Source organism: Dipodomys ordii, unplaced genomic scaffold (assembly GCF_000151885.1).
Source record: "Dipodomys ordii isolate 6190 unplaced genomic scaffold, Dord_2.0 Scaffold103, whole genome shotgun sequence".
Lineage (NCBI taxonomy): Eukaryota > Metazoa > Chordata > Mammalia > Rodentia > Heteromyidae > Dipodomys > Dipodomys ordii.
The window spans coordinates 1,692,698-1,712,888 of NW_012267319.1; the positions used below are offsets into that span (position 1 = coordinate 1,692,698).

Consider the following 20,191-nt stretch of genomic DNA (forward strand, 5'->3'; position numbering starts at 1 on the left):
TAGCTCGGGGGCTGAGGCCTGGTGTGTCACTGTGTGTATTAGGAGTCTGATTGGTTGATTAATCTTTGACTCTTCCACCACAGGATCCAGTGTGGAGGGGGCAAGGCCGGGCCATCCCTTCTTCCATAATACAAATGCCTTCTTTCCTCAGGCCATCTGCCCTTGCTCCCCCCCCACCTCCTCCAGACTGGGTGATGTCATCTCAAACAGGCTGATTCCCTCCAGTCAGACGCCTTCCCAGCTGAGTTGGGAGGGGTACCGCTGCTTCTCGGCTGCACCCTACCTGACAGTTGGGTTCTTCAAAGTAAATCTAGCTTTAGTTGCCTCCAGAGTGCCCCCCACAGCGTCCAGGAGGTACTGCAGCCACTCCAGATTCCAGATAGATCTTTGTATAACATTCTCACCTGGACAAGATGGCTCATCCCTCTAATCCCACTACCCAGGAGACAGACATTGTGAGGATCAAGATTCAAGGCCAGACAGGGGGGAAAGTTCGTGAGATCCCATTTTAACCAACAAAAAGCAGGGAATGGTGGTACATGCCTGCCATCCAGCGACTCTGGAAGTACACAGAGGGGGATGGAGGGCCAAGGCCAGACTAGGTAAACACACAAGAAGCGGTTGGAAAAATAACTAAAGCCAAAAGAGGCTGGAGAAGTCGTTTGTGAGGTAGAGCGCCTGCCTAGCAAACACAGGGCTCTGAGTTCAAATCCCAGCACTGCCAAGCAAAAAGGAAAAGTTGCACGATCCCTTTCTATAAAATATTATATACCACTGTGGCTAGGTCCCAGGAACACCACCGACCGACCCGTGCAAGGACAGCCAAGTGGACAAAGGAGACATGAGGCACTGGACGGCCTGTCTGGACGGATCCTCTGACCAGAAGCAGCGGGGAGCAGAGCCAGCCCGCATGGCACAGGGTGTTAGGGGTGGGCAGTGGGGACCCGTCCCCCTCCACTGGACCCTGGGCGGGGGAGCCGGGAGGCTGCTTGCCCCCACCCTGTGGTGAGTCACCAGGCTGAGTGCACCCCGAGGGCTCGGGGCTCTGCCAGCAGGGCCTCCTAGCCGCACCCCAGATCCGCCTTCCTAGACCAAAGCTGACTGTGAAGGGGTCTGTGGCGGTTTATCACAGACGCCCTGCACAGCACGGCCATATCCTCGGGGAGCGTTTCCACGAGCTGCCCCCTGCAGGCCACACTGAGAACTGCGGGTGGCCAGAAGGGCCAACCTCACAACACTGCAGGTCACCTGGTGGATGTGACCTAGAAGCAGGGTCCCAGCCTGGCTGAGGTCCAGTCCTGCGAGCACACTCCCTGGGGCGGGGGGGGGGATGGCTGCCTTGACTCAGTTTCTCCCTAGGAACTCAGGCTCTCCAGAGCTTTTAAGGTGAACTCAGGAGCTTGTGCATCCTCTGGGCAGCCACCCCTCCTTCCTGGGGCTGCTTTGTGGGGCTCCCTGGGACGCCCAGGGGTGGCCCCCTGCCACTCTTCCAGGGTACATTCCCATCTCAGATGTGCTTATCTCTAGAATCTCAGCTTAGGTCTTTAAAACAAAACATGTCTCTGTTTGAGTGCTTAGACACACCCGATGCCGTTCCTCTCCCCTGCGTCTTGCTCTGGGAACCCTGGGAGGTGGTGCTGGGTTCAGCCCACAGGTTTTCTCGTGGGGGTTGTCTTCTCCACCGCTTCGTGCCTGCTGATCTCTGGTGGCCTGCTGGGCCTGGCGAGTATTACTTTGTTGGGTTCTGGATATTTTCTATGGACTCTTCATGGGGTGGGGTGAAAGGGAACGGAGAGGGAGGGGACTGCTGATGTTACCCCCCCTCTGCGTGCGTGTGTGTGTGTGTGTGTGTGCGCGTGTGTGTGAGAGAGAGAGAGAGAGAGAGAGAGAGAGGGGAGGGGGGGACTCAGATCTAAGGTCACCTAGGCCTCAGGAGATGGGGAATTTGGATGTGAGGGAATGAAATGAAGGAGCTGTAATTTGCCAGGAAAAATATCAGCATGGCATCAGCACTAAAATCAGCAAAACTAAACCAGGTGCCAATGGCTCACACCTGAAGTCCTAGTTCAAGAGGCTGAGATCAGAGAGGATCAGAGGATCAAGGCTCAAAGACATCCTGGACAAGAAAATCTGAACATCTTATCTCTAATTAACCCCATCTCTAATTAACTGGAAATGGAGCTGTGGCTCAAGTAGTAGAGTGCTGGCCATGAGCAAAAAAGCTAAGGGATAGTGCCCAGACCCTGAGTTCAGGCCTAGTACCAGCATACACACACACACACACAAACACACACACACACACACACACACACACACACACCAATCAAACTGCCCAAGCATGCATGCTATGAGGCATCATAGTGCAAATACACACGAGGGTTCTTTTTGTCTTCTTCTTCTATCCTTTATGCTAACAATTTTATACAACATTAAAAAAAAGATTTCTACCGGTGTGAGCAGTTTCGTTAAGAAGCAAGGAGCTGGCTGATGGCTCTGGGTGTGGTGTGTGTGTGTGTGTGTGTGTGTGTGTGCACGCGCGTGCGCTTGCTTTTGCGCAAGACTAGTGCTCTACCACTTTGAACCATAACTCCATTTCTGGCTTTTGGGTAGTTAATTGGAGATAAGAGTCTCATGGACTTTCTTGCCCAGGCTGACTTTGAACTGGGATCCTAAGACCTCAGCCTCCAGAGTAGCTGGGATTACAGGCGTGAGCCACCCATGTCCTGTGAGATGGTTGTTGTTGAAAGTTTCCTTAGCAGCCTGTATGGTAGAGAGCTTCCTGTGGAAGCGCCAAGCCCTGCGTTTGACCCCCAGCACTGCAAAGAATAAAGTTTATTTACAATGTGTGTAAATATGTATTCTCTCCTTCTTTAGATGGATCCATTACAAGGGTGGGATTATCTGGTTTTTGAATTCGTGGCTGCTAATTTTAGCGGTCAGTGCTGGGGCCATTTTAAGAGGAGGCACATGACAGCTTCACACACAGCATGAGTTACTGGAAAGGTTTCCTCGTGAGGATTACGGTTCGCAGTGCTGCATCTGTGGCACGCTGGCAGGTGCCAAGAGAGAGGTCTGGGCGCACTCACCATGGCCCTCCACCGTGACATGCTTCACAAAATATACATGTGCAGCACACATATGCACACCATCTACACACACCACACGCAGAACAATGGCTGAGCGCTGGAGGCTCATGCCTTCAGCCTAGCTACTCAGGAGGCTGAGATCTGAGGATCGCAGTTTGAAGCCAGCCTGGGCAGGAAGGCCCATGAGACTCTTATTTCTAATGAACCACCAGAAACCTGGAAGTGGAACTGTGGCTTGAAGTGGTAGAATGCTAGCCTTGAGTGAAAAAGCTGTGGGACAAGCGTGCCCAGGCCCTGAGTTCAAGCCCTACAACCGACCAAAAAAATCCTCCAAGCCCATCACATCATACACCCACCACACACACACACACACACACACACACAGAATGATACCATACCCACAATGACACAATGCTCTCACACACACACCATCCACACATACACGCAGGGTAACTAGAGCCAGATATATTCAGTGATTTGCCTACTGTGGTTGATTCACCAGAGACAAGTATCAGGAGTTCATGTTCCATACCTTAAGTACATGATGCTTTTGTTTTTCTAAAATAGAAACATTTTCTGTTTTAAAAAATTAGAAATAAGCATGCAAATAGTTAAAAAAATCTATATTCAGGAAAAAAAAGAAGAAAAAAATTAAAGACAAGTTAAAAAACAACACCAAAGCCAAGCTGTGTTTGCAACTCAGGAAGTAAGTTCTTCAGAAATCAGACTTCAGGGCTGGGAAGATGGCTCAGTGGTAGAGCGCTTGCCTTGCATACCTGAGGCCCTGGGTTCGATTCCTCAGCACCACATAAGCAAAAAGAAAAAAGCCAGAAGTGGTGCTGTGGCTCAAGTGGTAGAGCGCTAGCCTTGAGCTGAAGAGCTGAGGGACAGCACCCAGGCCCAGAGTTCAGGCCCCACGACTGGACCCCCCACACACAAAAAAAATAAGAAATCAGCCTTCAGCACAGCCTCAGCCCTTCTGCCTGGGGGCTGGAGATGGAGATGCTGCCGTCCCTGCCCTGCCCCGCCCCGCCCTGCCCACCTGTCACAGGGGCCAGCCCAATGTCCCCAGTGCACGGACGCCCTCTGACAGCCCTTCGTGAAAGGGACCTTGATGAACATAATCCCTAAATTATGTCTAAGCACCCTCAGCTTTGTGACTGTGCGTCTTGTTTGTAGCTGAAAGCCTCGCGTACAGCATTATGCATGATTTTGATGTGTTGAAAGAAAAGTCAATATTTATCGTTGGACAGAGCTTGGGCGGAGACCTCTTTGGTACAGAGTGGATCAAAGGCTCAAGTACAAAATACAGAGACGTTGAGAGTCTGGGGAGGTTTGTTCTGAGATAGGGGTTCCCCAGGAAGTCTAAGTGGGCCTAGAACCTCCAATCTCCTGCCTCAGCCTTGAGTGCTTTATGCTCTGTGTGTGTGTGTGTGTGTGTGTGTGTGTGTGTGTGTGTGTGTGTGTGTGTGTGGCACGCACGCACTGGCTCCCGGTGAGTGAACCCAGGCTGACCCACAGCAGGGGCAGCCCAGGGCCTAGAGAATATTCCAGCATGGCTCCCATCTCTCAGCACTGACAACCAGCTTCACCCCTACACTCACCATCTGCCGCGAAGACCCGTCCACTGTGCATGCTGGAGTCGGGGTGCTCAGGACCCCAGCTCTGCCTGTGGCCGAGAGCTTCGGGGATCACAGGAACTCTCTACCACGGCCAGGAGACACAGCTGGAATGCACAGGAGGCAGAGATGGGGCAGGGGGGGAGCCTGAGCACGCAGCCTCCGCGCACCCAGAGCTTGCGTTCACAGTGGACTTCCATCCAACGCCAGCAGGATGAGCAAGAGGACACCAGAACCCCAAGAACTCATAGAACTGAAACCCAAAGGAGCTGAAGACATCTTCCAGAAGCTTCCACAGAAAGCAGCACGCTGTGTCATGGAGGACAAAAGGAAAATGGGTCAACAGAGGAGGCTTTGGTTTCTTTTGGTTGGTCATGGGGCTTGAACGCTGGGCCTCAGCTCTTCAGCTCAAGGTGAGCACTCTACTACTTGAGCCACAGCGCCTCAGGTTTTCTGAGTGGTTTATTGGAGATAAGAGTCTCACAGACTTTCCTGCCCTGAGCTGGCTTTGAACCTCGGTCCTCAGATCTCGGCCTCCTAAAGTAGCTAGGATGACAGGCGTGAGCCACTGGCGCCTGGCGAACAGAGGAGGTTTGAAGGCCAGCATCAGGAATCCCAGGAAAAGAGGGGCGCCGTGGTCAGAGCGGGGAGGGGCGTGCCCCCACGCAGCCTTGCAGCTCTGTGCAGAGGGACTTTGCTGTCAGGGAGAAGGCAGCACCCCTGCCCCAGCCTCCTGTCTCCCGACGGATACCTGCCCTGAGACGGCTGTGCTAGCATGGCCCATTTGTTACCAGGGATAAACCCAAACTTACTGACCAACAGCTCAAACTGATAGGTACACCATTAAACTGACACTAATGCTTACATTAACCAAACAGTTACTTTTTTTAGTCAGTACTGGTGCTTGAACACTGTACTCAAAGCAAGCGCTCTACCACTTGAGCCACCGCTCTACTTTTGGCTTCTTTGGTGGTTCACTACAGATAAGAGTCTTATAGACTTTCCTGCCTGGGCTGGCTTCAAACCGTGATCCTCGGATCTCGGCCTCCTGTGTAGCTAGGATGACAGGCGTGAGCCACCAGTGCCTGGCCTGCACCAAACATTTTAAATACGTTTTACATGACTTGAGAACTGTATTGAAGACACATTTTCTTGGGAAATAATTTTGCCAGCAACAAGGCAGGCCAGGTCCAGGGGCAAGCCCGGGCGGCCGCACAGGCATGCGCGCTAAGGGCCAACAGGAGGCCCAGGCCGCGGCTGCATAAATACTGATTGACAGCCTGGCGCCGGCTGGGTCTGGCTCTGGAGAGGGAGGGTGCCCTGGGCTCCCTCCCAGTGCTGGCGGGGGCTGGCGGGGGCTGGCGGGGGGGGTCTGGCCCTCATGCTAGGGGATCCCAGTGACGGATGTAAGGTGCTTTCTATTAAAAACAAAAACACAGGAACATCCCACCTTTCGCTGAGAAAGTCAGAAGATTCATGTCACTTGTGACACCTGCTCCTCCATGTATGTTTTTAAGGCTGACTGCCAAGTGTTGGGTCAACCAACCTTAACGACATTTGTCTGTCTGTTTTCGAGTATCGCAGAAGTCAGGAGGGAGGGTCACTGGGTGCAGAGAGGTGACACTGGCTGGGGCAGCTGCTGTGGGTCGCTAGAAAGGAAGCAGAATCTATAGCAGGTTGAGTTCTTTTGTTTGAAGATTCTGGGCTCTTCAATTTGCAAAAGAAGCCATCTGTGAACTTGTTGAGACTTTCCATCACTTACTAATCCATTGCTTAGGATAAAGTGTTTTTATTTTATTTGGGGGTAGGTACTGGGGCTTGAACTCAGGGCCTAGGCATTGTCTTAGCTTTTACACTGAAGCTAGTGTTCTACCACTTGAGTCTTATCTCCAGTTCAACATTTTGCTGATTAATTGGAGGTGGAGTCTCACAGATTTGTCTGCCTGTGCTGGATTCAAACCTTGATTCTCCAGATCTCAGCCTCCCGAGTAGTGAGGACTGCAGGCATGAGCTGCCTGGACCAGCAAGAGATTTTTTTCTTTTTTAATTTTTAGAAAATATAATTTGGCTGGGCATCTGTGGCTCATGCCTGTAATCCTAGATACTCAGGAGGCTGAGATCTGAAGATTATAGTTTAAAGCTAGCTTGGGCAGAAATATCCGTAAGAATCATCTCCAAGTAACTACCAAAGGCCAGAAGTAGAGCTGTGGCTCAAGTAGAGCACCAGCTTTGAGTGGAAACACACACACACACACACACCACTGTACTTTCCCCCCTAAAAAAAAATCTATGAAGTAAATAATAACAATAACAAAGCCACATAAAGAGCAAAGAAGTACAGGTAAAAAATAAATGGCTAAAACTGCAAGAATGAATCAGCAAATGCTGTGACCATGTTCAACCTGTCACCCACTTTACTGACTGCAAGCATTCATTTGCAAAGACAAACAAAATGAGTATCAATGGTAAAAATCTTCTGAAGCATTAGCAGCAGACCCTGTACAAGTGTAAGGATTCCCTCTTCCTTCCCCTCACCTTCTCCCTCTCTATCTGTCCATCTGTCTTTGAGTGATTTCACAGAAGAAAAGAATTTTTTTTCTTTTTTTTGTCAGTCGTGGGGCCTGAACTCTGGGCCTGGGCGCTGTCCCTCAGCTCTTCAGCTGAAGGCTAGCACTCTACCACTTGAGCATCAGCCCCATTTCCAGCTTTTTCTGCTTATGTGGTGCTGAGGAATCGAACCCAGGGCCTCATGCATGCAAGGCAAGCGCTCTACCACTGAGTCACCTTCCCAGCCCAAGAAAAGAATTTCTTACCACCATTTCCTATGAGAACAACTTTCTTTCGTTCTTATTTATAGTGCCGGTCTTGGGTCTTGAACTCATGGCTTGGGTGCTGTCCCTGAGCTTCTTGTGCTCAAAGCTAGTGCTCAACCACTTGAGCCACAGCATCACTTCTGGTGTTGAGTAGTTTATCGGAGAGAAGAATCTCATGGACTTTCCTGCCTGGGCTTGCTTTGAACCATGATCCTTGGATCTGAGCCTCCTGAGTAGCTAGGATTACAGGTGTGAGCCACTGGCACCTGACTGAGAACAACTTTCTGCCATGGGAGATGCAGATTTGAGGAGCCTAAGCGGCCCAGAGCAGGATGCACTCCGGGCAGGACCCTTACACACTACCTGCCCCCACCGCGTGCCGCACGCCGTCTTCTTATTCAGAAACAGAAAGCAAGGCCAGCTGTCCATTCTCACTCCAGAGAGCTATCTGGGACCCCTGGGCTTGGCAGTTTTGGGGTAAGGGCTCCTAGAAAATTCAGGTAGGGGCTGGGAAGGTGGCTCAGTGGTAGAGCGCTTGCCTTGAGCTGAAGAGCTGAGGGACAGCGCCCAGGCCCAGAGTTCAGGCCCCACGACCAGACCGAAAAAAAAATAAATTCAGGTAGTTCCTAAGAACCATCTGTTTTGAATCTGGATTTGCCCTAAATTTGTCATCGCAGCACAAATTTGTGTGGCCCGTCAGTGAAAGTTATATTAAGATATGAAGATAGATACCTTTAAAGAATCTTAGATTTTTCTATAACATGTCTTTTCTTATCCTTCTATCCACATAAAGCTCTTCAATAACAAGCAGAAGTAAGTTTAGGAGTTTTTGAGTGATGATTGGGCTGTAGAAACAAAAGGAACGTGTCTCATGGTTAAAAATATTTTTTTAAAGTTATCTTTTTTAATGGAAAAATATGGCCCTCTCTTGAAAAAAATTCAAATCCTTTCTAAAACGTCTGACTTCCGAACCTCTACATTTTTATTCCTGTCTTTATGGCATGTAAGTATAGTTTCTGCCCAAGTGTGCGGGCACCCGATCACCCCTGCTACTCAGGAGGCCGAGGCAGCGAATCTGGCCTGCAGCCACTCTGGGCAAAGCTCAGCCTTTCTGAACAACAAACCCAGAGCAAACGGCTGGAGGTGTGGCTCAAGTAGTAGAGTGTTTTGCCTAGCAAGTGCACTACCCCAAGTTCAATTCCTACTTAAAAGGGGGAAAAAAGCTGGGCATTTTGGTTCAGTCCTAGCTACTCTGGAGGCTGAGATCTGAGGATTGATGTTCAAAGCCAGCCAGGTCAGAAAAGTTCCTAAGACTCTTGTTTCCAATCAACCAGTAAAAAGCAGTAAGTGGAGTTGTGACTCACATAGTAAACACCAGCGTTGAATGAGAAAGCTGAGGGACAGCTGAGGACCCTCAGTTCAAGTCCCACTACTGGTACACACATGTGTATGAACACACCACACACACATACACACACAATTACACTCACACAAGACCTAGGAACTGCAACAGTTAGTCACCTACTGTCCATCTGTCCTGACAGTTATCTTTTTATCCATATCATCACCTCCTAACTTCAGATGCAAAAGAAAGCATGGGAGTTACGTGTGCCCTGTGCTCCTCGAACCTCCGCAGCTCCTGTTCCAATAGATATTTCTGAGAGAACATGCAAAATAACACTGGGAGACGTGTGTGTGTGTGTCTGTGTGTGTGTCATGGGGCTTGAACTCTGGGCCTGGGCGCTGTCCCTCAGCTCTTCAGCTCAAGGTGAGCGCTCTACCACTTGAGCCAAAGCGCCACTTCTGGTTTTCTGGTAGTTTATTGGAGATAAGAGTCTCACGGACTTTCCTGCCCAGGCTGGCTTTGAACTGTGAGTAGCTAGGATTACAGGCACGAGCCATCAGTGCCCAGCTAACACTGGGAGACTTTAAACCTGGAAGAGAGCCAGAGTTCCTGGGAGAGCCAGAGAGGAGAAAGGATCTGGAGGAAATTCTGGAAGGTCAGATCTGCTGAGCAGTTAACGCGTGGGCCCAGGGGGTGCAAGGCTAAAGGCAGAGGCTACCACCAGGCCTCCTCGATCTGACCTTAGCCAGGAACAGAACAAAAGCAGGTACCCGGTTACGAGTCTGGGATGCTGCATGCAGTTGTGAACTCTCCCCGGCCCTCCTTCCTCATACAATAATAAATCATGTCTGGGGGAGTTCGGCCATGTTCCTGTTCTTGGCTTGAAATGATGGCCCTCAACTTGCAGCCAAGGGCTATAAAACTTGATTCAGCTGAGCTGAGGTTGCAGACGCTGCCGGGCTTGGCTGAGTCACGCCAGCCGGCACGGGCGCCCACCGCAGCCGTTCCCACTGCACTGCCCGGCAGAGCCCTGCGAGTCACAAGTCTGGCTTTGATGGGTGAATAAGCTCCTAAAAAAGTTCAGCTTTGACCACACCTGACCGCAGGGGTGGGTGGGGCAGGGCTGATTGTGGAGCCACTTCAGGTGGTCAAGGATACAACCAGCAAAGCTGGTGTGTACGTGTATGCACAGGCACACACGCTAAGGTTTGGATTTAAAGCCTGGGCGCGGTCCCTGAGCCTCTTCACTAAGGCTAGCGCTCTACCTGAACCACAGCTCTACTTCTAGCTTTTTTGGTGATTCACTGGAGATCAGTCTCATGGATTTTCCTGCCTGGGCTGGCCTCAAACCATGATTCTCAGATCTCAGCCTCCTGAGTATCTAGGATTACAGGCGTGAGCCACCCACGTCTGGCTGATTTTTACTACTTCTGATTTGAGCTTTTACATTAAAAAGTGGAAATGTAGATAGATGTTTGATTATTATTTTTTGGTTGGTTGTGGGGCCTGAGCTCTGGGCCTGGGCGCTGTCCCTCAGCTCTTCAGCTCAAGGCTAGCGCTCTACCACTTGAGCCACAGCGCCACTTCCCACTTTTTCTTAGTTCACAGACTTTCCTGACCGAGCTCCTCTTCAAATCACAATCTTCAGAACGCAGCCTCCAGAGTAGCTAGGATGACAGGCGTGAGCCACCAGTGCCTGGCACAGTCTACTTTTTTAGCTGCACAATTTGGACAAGCAGAAAACCTCAAATACTTTATTCCACCAATAAGCAATGGCATCTATGCAGAACAATGTGCGGAACCGGCCCAGCCACGTAGCGCCCTCTGCTGTCCTGTTTTCCCATACGCAGATCAATGCACCTGCTTTAAGACATCGGCCCTCTGAAAATCATATTATCTACAGAAAAAGTTGGGAAAAAGTTGGCTTTTATTTGCATTTTCACTTATTACACCAAGAAGTAGACACCTCTGTATTTTAAAGCAAATAGTGGCCCCGCATGGGGCCAAGTTCTGTAAAAACATCAAATGCTTCTTAGTGGAGGCACAAAACAAATCTTTTAAAAAATAAAAACGTAACATCCCAAGGCCTTTATTGCATAAGGAGGAGGAGTAAAGGCGGAGACTAGGGGTGTTTAGTCGTAAGCCGAGGCCCGGTGGATTCTCTGCTGGGTCACGTGGCCTTGAGATTCTGTAAATGCACAGACAGGGTTACTGGTTTTTAGAAAATACCTGGGGGCTGCCGGACGCCTGGTATTTGGAGAATGAAGACAATGCTTTAGAAAAGAATTCATCTATAACCAAATTCACTTGATGAAGGTACTGCATATAAAGCAGTTAATTATATACATAAATAACATAAAATAATCATAAATTAAAGTCAAATGTTCTCCCACTCTGAGAACGGGGGTGTAGACGGAGGGGGGGAGGGGGGGAGGGGGGAAGGCTCTCACTGCAGGGTGGGGCCCAGGCCTGGGAAACTGGCCGCAGGGCGGGGCTGGCTCAGGACCTCCCTCTTTGCAGAGGGCATGCCCAGCATGCCAGCTCTTGCCCCCTCCCAAACCTGCTTATTCAGAATGAGGTCCAGAGTGGCATTTGGCATCACCGGCCATTCTTGGCCCCTGGCCATCTCAGACTTTTGGGCCTCCTTTACCCAGTGTCTCTACGGGGCAAAGACAAAATAAAGTGGGCGAGTAAGACCCGCCCTTCCCCATGTCTCTAAAGAGCTGCCGGCTGCCGGCTCGGGGTGCCAGCGGGGGACGGTGGTCCCTGGTGGATGAGCGTGTCAGGAAGCTCATGCAGGAGACCCTCCACGCCTCTCCCGGGGAGCTCACCCCCCCCCCGCTCCATCCCCGCCTGTGGGAAAGGGCACCTGCCTCTCCCTAGAGAGAGCCATTCCAGGAAACCCTCCCGCACATCCACCTCTGCACCTGAGGCTCACACAGAAAAAACCCCAGATCCCCAGGTCCCTTCCTGCTCTCCGCTGGGGGGGGGGGGGGGAGGGGGTGGCTGAACTTCAGTCACAATAAATATATCGGGTGGGAGAGTCCTGAGCCCACGCTGGAGCCGCCTTCGGCCTCAGCCAGCCAGGCCCCACGCAGGCCCCACGCCACACCTTGGGCCTCTGCCCCTAGCGTGGGGGCAGAGCTGGATGCACACGGACAGTTCTACAGTGTGAGTGACTTCATGTTAAAATGCACAGACAGGGTTACTGTCTGGGTCTGGAATAAGTAAGATCTGCCTGAATAGAATGAAAAGCAACGTTACCCCTCCCCCCTCCCCCCCAGCGCTGCTTGTGGCCGCTGGCCACATGGAGACGACGCTGCCGGGCGTGGTGGGTGGCCAGACCACCCGGGCCTCGGTCCCCGGCTCTGACAAGCGGCTCCAGCGACCCGCGTTTCTGTGGGGGATCCGCTTGCTTGGTCGCCATGCTAGGCGCGAGGAGCTCAGTGCGGACACTGTGACTGCCCCCTCTGACTGTCTGCGTTTCAGTAGCAACTAAGTTCAAAACGAAAACCAACGAACCCCTCGCCTCCAGGGCTCCTTCTCCCCAAGCCCTGCGATGGGAGTGTGGATCTGGGCGTCAGGGCTGCACTACCTGGCTGAGACACGTGCACAGAGGAGCCCCATCCAGCTCCCGCCTCCCGCCTGCCGGCGCAGCCTCCCCCACCGAACCCATGGGCCTCACAGCTGGCAGGGCCGCTGCAAAGCCCGGGCGGCCCGCGGGCCTGCACCGCCGCCCTGTTCCTGTTTGGTATCCAGCAAACAAATCCCGGCCGTCCTCCAGCTCGCGCGGACTCAGTAGCCGAACATCTGCGGCTGCTCGGGCTGCACCTGGGGCTGCGCGGGCTGCTGCGGGGGGGCCGGGGGCCGCGGCGGTGCGTCCGTCGGGGGCACGGCCCGCCAGGTGAGCGGGTGCTGCTCGCCGAGCTGGCTGCCCAGGGGCGTGATGGAGTTCACCAGCGTGGTGAGGTTGATGAAGTGGGCCACCGACGGCGCGCTGGGGGCCTCGGGCTGCGGGTGCAGCTGCACGTCGTGCGCCCGGTTGTGCAGCATGGCGGAGCCGCTGACCGTGTCGAAGGTCACAGTCAGGATGGAGTTGTCCAGCTGCAGCTGGCGCTCAGGGGTGGTGAGGGGCCCCACGGCCACCGGCTGCAGGCTGGTAAACTGAGTCCCAGCCGCGGTGGTGACGGGCGTGACGGTGATGTTGGTCAGGCCGACGGAGCTGGGTGGGGCGGTCACGCCAGGGTCCCCCAGGGTTACGACCACCTGCAAGGGCCACAGGCAGCGAGAGACAGTGAGTTGTTTCTGAAGATAGGAAAACGCAGGAGCCTACGGGGGGCGGGGGCGGGGGTCCTGGGGTGCAGTCCCTTGGGGATGACCTCACCCTGGGCTGAAGGACCAGAGGTAAAACCTGGGTCATTGAAAGCAGAAATACAGGAGGGTACGAGCGATTCACGCTGAGAGCTGAGGATCACAGTTCAAAGCCAGCCTGGGAGGCTCTTATTTTCAATTAGCCACCAAAAAGCTGGGAGTGGAGCTCAAGTGGTACAGTGCAGTCTTGAGTGGAAAAAACTTAAGAGACAGCACCCAGGCTGAGTGCAAGCCCCAGCACTGGTGCACACAGAAGAGGAAATGCGGCTGCTGCCCACAGAAGCCATGAGGGGGCGCGGCTGGCCAGACAGAAGCAGAGGCGGCCGCTCCTCCGCCCCACCTCGAGGGGGACAAGCGGAAGCTGGACGGGCGCGCGTGGCTGGGAAGGGCAGCCGAGGCCTGCAGGGAACCCTCCTCCGTGGGGATCATCATGCGGAGCAAGCCTGTCTGCCAGAGACTCAGAGCTCGGAAACGGGTGGCGGAGGGGGGGCAGAGCAGGGGAGGAGGAGGAGCAGTGCGGCCAGCAGAGCCCAGGGCTGCCACCCTGTGCTGACCTCTCTGGCCACGCCGAATCTCCCCAGGTGGACACAGCCTGGAGCTGCCCGCCAGCTCTCGTCCGTGGGCTGCTAACCACGACGCAGGTGGTCTGGTCAGGAGTGGGAGGCGCCTCTGGGCCTCCAACAGGTGAAAAGGGCCAGAGCGCGGACACTGGCGGGCAGGCGCGGGCGTCCAGCTCACCTGCTGAATGCTCTGCACCGCCGAGTTCGTCTCATCGCCCACGCCGCCCGTGAACTGGGGCTCCTTCTCCGTGTACTCGCCGAAGGCGGCCTCCTCCTCGGGGACCGGGGTCCCCGCCTCCTCCCCCGGCCTCCGCCTGCGCTTGTGGCTGCGCTTCGCAGTCTTCCCGTGCTTTCCTTCCGCCAGCTCCTCCTGCTCTAGGCCCAGCTCGGGCTGTGGGGGGAGCACTTTCAGCTTCCGACCGGGTTGGTGGGGTGAAGTGGGGTGGGGGGAGAGGGGGAGAGGGGGAGAGGCTGCCACAGAAGCTGGTGGCCACACCTGGCCTCAGCTGTAAGGCTCTTTCAGAGATAATGTGCGAAGCGGCTGGCAGGAGGGGCGGCCTGTGGCCGCCAGTGCGGGGCCGGGGCGCGCCCTCCGCCGCGCGGAGCCAGTGCGGGGCCGGGCGCGCCCTCCGCCGCGCGGAGCCAGGGCGGACTACTTTGTATTTAGATGGTTTAACCACAAAGCCCATCGAGCCCGGCTGCTCCCACGGGCCAGCAGCCAGGGCCAGGCGAGCCACCTGTGCCTCTTCCCGGGGGGCGGGGCAGCCCAGTACCTGTCACTGTCACCCACCCAGACTTAGTGTGGCACCCAGGGGTAGCAGACCCAGCAGCAGCAGCTGGGCTGGGTGTTGTGCCAGGGGTACAGATGGCTCATGGGAGTCTGGGCTGGGCCAGGCCTTCCTCCTGTTCTCCACCCTGGGGAGAAAGAACCACTGCCCAACCGTGCGCTGCTTCTCAGAAACCAGCCACACCACACGCTGCCTTGTGATCCGACAGAGCTGTTATAAAGGAATGAACTAAACATTCCTTCCCAACTTCAGATCACCCAGTGTGTCCTTGGGACAGCGAAAGTGTCCACGTTCCCCACACAGAGCTGCAAGTCCGTATAAGCACCGTGGGCAGAATGTTCTGGAAAGCTCTGGGAGAGGGCTAAGCACAGAACCAGAAACGAGGCACCCACAAGCGGCCCACCCAAGGCTGCTGTCTGTCCATGGCCGGGGCCCCAGGTGGGCCCGCCGCTCACCTGGACGATGCCGATGGATGAGGCGTCGATGGTGGTGGTCTCCGGGAGGTGGTCCAGATCGTCAATCCGCACAGCCAGGACCTGCAAGGGCACAGAGCAGCCAGTAAGGACGCTGCTCCCCCCCCCACCATGGTTGCCCGGTGCACACGCAGGGACCAGAGCACTGCGTGAGTCACCACGGCAGGCACCCCAGTGGCAGCTCTCCTCTGCTCAGGACTGACCCTGCACCAATGGGCCTGTCCCACTCATCCTCCTTAACCCCGCCCCGCCATCTTCCCCAGGTGGCCCCCTGCACCAGCCCACGCCCTGGGCCCACCCCAGGTGCAGCCCCCCATGACTTTCACCGTCCCTCCCCTGGCTTCCCTCCCCAGCATGGCACGGCACATGGCACGGCACCCGCGACTGGCCCCGTGGGTGTCACACAGCTCTTGCTGCAGGATGACCCACGCTCCTTGCTAGCCTGATTTTGCTCATCACACTTATTACCGCAACAACTTGGTTTAAATGATAAGCAAGACAACAAAATGCAGGCGGGGGAGAGAATGGACTAAGGGGGCAGCTAGGAAGGGAGCTGGCTGTGGAAAGCGGACGCGGGCTGCTCTCGAACCTCACCCCACAACTGCACAAGCACCTTCCAGCTGCTGCTCAGCCAAGGGAACAGAAGATGGACAGTAGGGCACTGGTGGTCACACCTGTAATCCTAGCTACCCAGGAGGCTGAGATTCGAGGACTGAGGCTGAAAGCTGGGCCAGGCAGGAAAAGGCCGTGAAACTTAACTCCAATTAACCACTGGGAGTGGAACTGTGGCTCAAGTGGTAGAGTGCCAACTTTGAGTAAAAAAGCTAAGGGACAGAGCAAGGAGTTCAAGCCCTGTGCCAGTTCACACGCACACAGGAAGATGGGATAATATCCACAGTGTGGCGGAAATCAGAGACGAATCCGGCAATGAGGCCAGCCTGACGGGTCTCCGAAGTGAGGTGAGTGGCCAGAAAGGGAGGGCTGGGGGGCCCCTGCGGGGCCCCTGGCTTGCGTGGGTCCCCTGAGCTCCCCGCGTCCTCCCGCACGCTCCTCCGTGAACTCGCCACAGCGTGAGCACGTGACTTGAGCCGTCTTGACCCCGCCCTTTGCTTTTTTCCCATCCTAAAACCCAGTGGTCACAGCCAGTGACTTGCTCCATGCTTATAACATCTCCAGTTTCAGTGACCTAGAGTATTCACCCCGTTTCTTCTTTTTTTGTCGGTTGTGGGGCTTGAACTCTGTCCCCCAGCTCTTCAGCTCAAGGTGAGCGCTCTACCACTTGAGCCACAGTGCCGCTTCTGGTTTTCTGTTGATTTATTGGAGATCAGTCTCATGGCCTTTCCTGCCCGGGCTGGCTCTGAAGTGTGATCCTCAGCTCTCAGCCTCCCGGTAGGTGGGATGACAGGCGTGAGCCCCCAGCGCCCGGCTTGTGTCTTTGTTCTAGCGCACAGCACATTAGGGTGACCCTGGCCCCGCTTTCAGAGGGCGCTCTCAGGGAGGCCAGGCCCCTACTTCTGTATCCATGTCCCGCGCTGGGTCCTCAGAGCGGTCCCCTGGTGCCCCATGGTGCCTGTGCTTTGTGTATTGGTCATCTGACGGGAACGGGGAAGGCCATGCTGGCCCCGAGCTGGCTCTCCAGAGAGGTCATTTAGAGCCCACCCTGCTACTCTCCAGTCCTCACCGTCTCTTTGCGGCAGAGAGCCACCCAGAGGGGCGGGAGTGGGAAGGGACTCGGGGGCTCGGGCGGTGGCCAGTGCTGGAGCAGGACCAGCGCCCCAGGGCCGGAGGTGGGCAGAGTGGCCCCCATGGAGGGCAGGAGGAGGCTGGAAGGGGCGGGGCGGCGCTTGCCTCGGGGTGCTTCCTCCGCATGTGTCTGCTCATGGAGGCCCGGGTGGACACCTTGGTCCCGCACAGCTGGCAGCTCTGCGCCTCCACCTTGTCGTGGGTGAGCTGCATGTGCTTCTGCAGCATGTACTCGGTGACGTACTTCTTGTCACACACGGAGCATGTCCACTGCTTGCCCACTTCACACGCGCACATGCAGGGGGGAGAGAGAAGCAGGAGTCACGGGGGGGGGGGAGGGGGACACCCTGGCCCCCAGGCCCCTCCCAGGCTGACCTGCCCCGGCCTCTGCTGGGCGCAGCCGGGGACCACCGAGCAAGGGGCCTGCGTCCCTCACCAATACTGGGAATTCAAGAACGGACACCCAAACGTTGTGGTGGGCGCCAGAGGTCCAAGGCCGCCGTGGTGAAGCCTAGGCAGCACCGGTGTCCCAGGAGTGTCCACGGAACGGCACAGCGGCTCCCTGCGGGCGCACGGCCGGCCTACCTGTGTGGATGAGCTTGTGCGTCTCCATCGTGTTCCGCTCGCTGAACGTCTTCCCACACAGCTCACACATGAAGTCTTTAATCCCTGCGGAGAAAGGCTTGCTTAAGCTCAGGTGCTTCAAGTGTTTTGACTCAGTTGCTCACAAAAGACATTGTGCTTCGGTGTTTATCGTGTCTCGAGGGGGCTGTAAATTACCAGAAGATGTAAATGAAGTCCATTCCAAACTCAGCCAGAAAGCTGAGGCTTGGAAAATTTACTCCTCTATGGTGACATTTCATATTAAAAAAAATGAGGAATAGGAAGGCTTGTTTGAGAACCTAGATGTGGGGAGGAGCCTACGGGGGGCGGGGAGGAAAGAACAATTTCTTTGAGAGTATTAATTTAGCCATACCTACTGCAAACACCCATTGCATAGCCCATCCACACAATGGTACAAAATAATAAATGAAAGCCAAGACCAAACGCAAAGTAACATAAATATGCCAGGATAGAATCAACCGAACTGCCAAGGTCACACAAAATGCTTGAAAAAATGATTTTAACTATTCAACAACACGTTAAAAATACCATTTCACCAGGGTCAAGTTGGGTTTATACCGGAAACACAAGGATGGTTCAATGCATGCAAACCAATGAATGTCACATTAACAGCATAAACGAGAAAAATCATATGATCATCTCAACAGATACAAGAAGAGCATTTAAGCTGAGCACTGTTGGCTCACACCAGCCATAATCCTAGCTACTCAGGAGGTTGAGATCTGAGGATCGCAGTTCAAAGCCAGCCTAGGCAGGAAAGTCTCTGAGACTCTATCTCCAAAAAACCAGAAGTGGAGCTGTGGCTCAAAGTAGTAGAATACTAGCCTTGAGCAGAGAAGCTTAGGGACAGTGCCTAGCCAGTGCCTAGCCAAAAAAAAGCATTTAACAAAGGAGGGTCAACATCCCTTCAAAAAACCATAATGAAATTCGGTATGGAGGGAGCATATGTCAACATGGTAAAGGTCATGACAGCGAACACACAGACTGAACAGCAAAAAGCTGAGAGCATTTCCATCAAGATCTGGAAAACAAGGGGGCCCATACTTCCTGCTCTGATTCAGTCCAGTACTGCCATTAAACATACGAAGAATAAGGGGAAAGCAAATTATCCCTTCACAGAACACGCTTCTATGTAGGGGAAAAGCAAAAGACTCTGAATACTGAAAAATTTGGTAAAGTTGCAGGATATAAAAGCCAACATAGAAGAATGTAAACACCAACAACCAATTTTCTGAGAAACAAATCATGACAACAATTCTATTCATAATAGTTTCAAAGAAAAAAAACCCTAGGAATAAATATAACCAAAGAAGTAAAAGACCTCTGCAATAAAAAGTGCAAAACACTGGTGAGAGAAACTGATACATACAAGTTGGAAAAGCAACTTCCATTCATGAACCCAAAGAGTTAATACCGGTAAGACATCCGCACTAGCCAAATGTGGTGGTATCCACCTGCATCCCTACACTCAGGAGACGGTCTGAGCTCACACTCAGCTATCCAATGCGTTTGAGGCTATCCTGGCCTAAACAACCACCGCAGAACAACAATCACACCACATGCCAGACATACAGGCAGCGTGAGAGACACAGCAGAGGTCATGCAACCCTGAGCTTTAGGAACCAAGCTGGAGACCTCAACACCTCTTGACTTCAAGAACTACCAGGATCCAACACACTGTGGCGCTGACAGGAAAACAGACACACAGACCAACCTAACAGAAGACACACATCAAAAGCCAACGAATTCCCAAAAGATCTGCCCAAAACACACAGTGGTGCCAGGATGGGCTGTGTTGGGAGCCCATTCAGCACCAGGGACACCGGATGTCACCTGCAGAAGCCTGAGACGGACTCCACGTCAGCTCTGTACACACACAAGTCAACTCAAAGCGGAAGAAAGACCTTGATGCAAGAGCTGAAATTAGTAGAAGGAAACAGGAAACGCTTTCAGACATCAGTTCAGGTAATGATTTTGGCTATGACTCAAAACACAAGACATAAATGGAACCGCAGAAAAATGGAATGGCATCGAACTAAGATGCTGACAGCTGCAGAGCAAGAGGTCTGAAAGAAGAGATGAGAAGAGCCACCTCTGCCCTTGGCAAAGGAGTAATTTCCAGAACATGGAAGGAACTCAACACATGAGTGAACAACAGCAGACACGGGGCATGGGAAAATGCCTGACATCCCTGGTTTGCAGGAAACCACATCAAAACCACTATGAGGGAGTGAGTAGTGGCAGCTCACACCTGTAATCCCAGCCGTGCAGAAGACTGAGATCTAAGGATCACGGCTCAAAGCCGGCTTGGAGGAAAAGTCTTTGAGACTCATCTCCAATAGCAAGGAAATACCCAGAAGTGGAGGTGTGGGTCAAGTGGTAGAGTACCAGCCTTGAGTGCAAAAGCTAAGAAACAGCACTCGGGCCCTGAGGTCACGACTCAGTAGGAATAGGCACACAATCAGAACGAGCTATCATCTCACCCCGACTGACGGCTCTTGTTCAGACACAGAGAGCAACACGTGCCGGGGAGGGTGTGGAGGGAGAACGCACAGGCTGCTGGGATTGGGTTTCTGGCCCTCTGGAGGCACGATGGGACCCCCGAAGTGACCGGTTTCCAGGTGCAGCGTGGGACCACTGGCCAAAGGTAGAATAAAGGCTTGTGGTCTAGACACAGCTCACACCCCACAGGGCTGCGTGGGGCCGGGCGCGCGGGGAAGCGCTGAGGCGCACGGCCACCCCCCCACCGACAGCCGGACCTCAGGAGCC

The 20,191-nt window shown here is 53.9% G+C and overlaps 1 protein-coding gene across 1 annotated transcript in view; it reads right to left on the minus strand.

Annotated features, from left to right (window-relative positions):
- Nucleotides 1-11,673: 11,673 nt before the first annotated feature.
- The window catches only part of Prdm15 (PR domain containing 15), a 33,263-nt gene continuing 24,745 nt past the window's right edge, over nt 11,674-20,191 (minus strand). Inside the window, exons 19-23 of the mRNA XM_013027331.1 lie at nt 17,384-17,467; nt 16,904-17,079; nt 15,038-15,118; nt 13,973-14,185; nt 11,674-13,129 (exon numbers count right to left, since the gene is read on the minus strand). Coding sequence (XP_012882785.1) covers nt 12,659-13,129; nt 13,973-14,185; nt 15,038-15,118; nt 16,904-17,079; nt 17,384-17,467 — 1,025 coding nt within the window. The 3' untranslated portion in view covers nt 11,674-12,658. The remainder of the gene's footprint in view (nt 13,130-13,972; nt 14,186-15,037; nt 15,119-16,903; nt 17,080-17,383; nt 17,468-20,191) is intronic.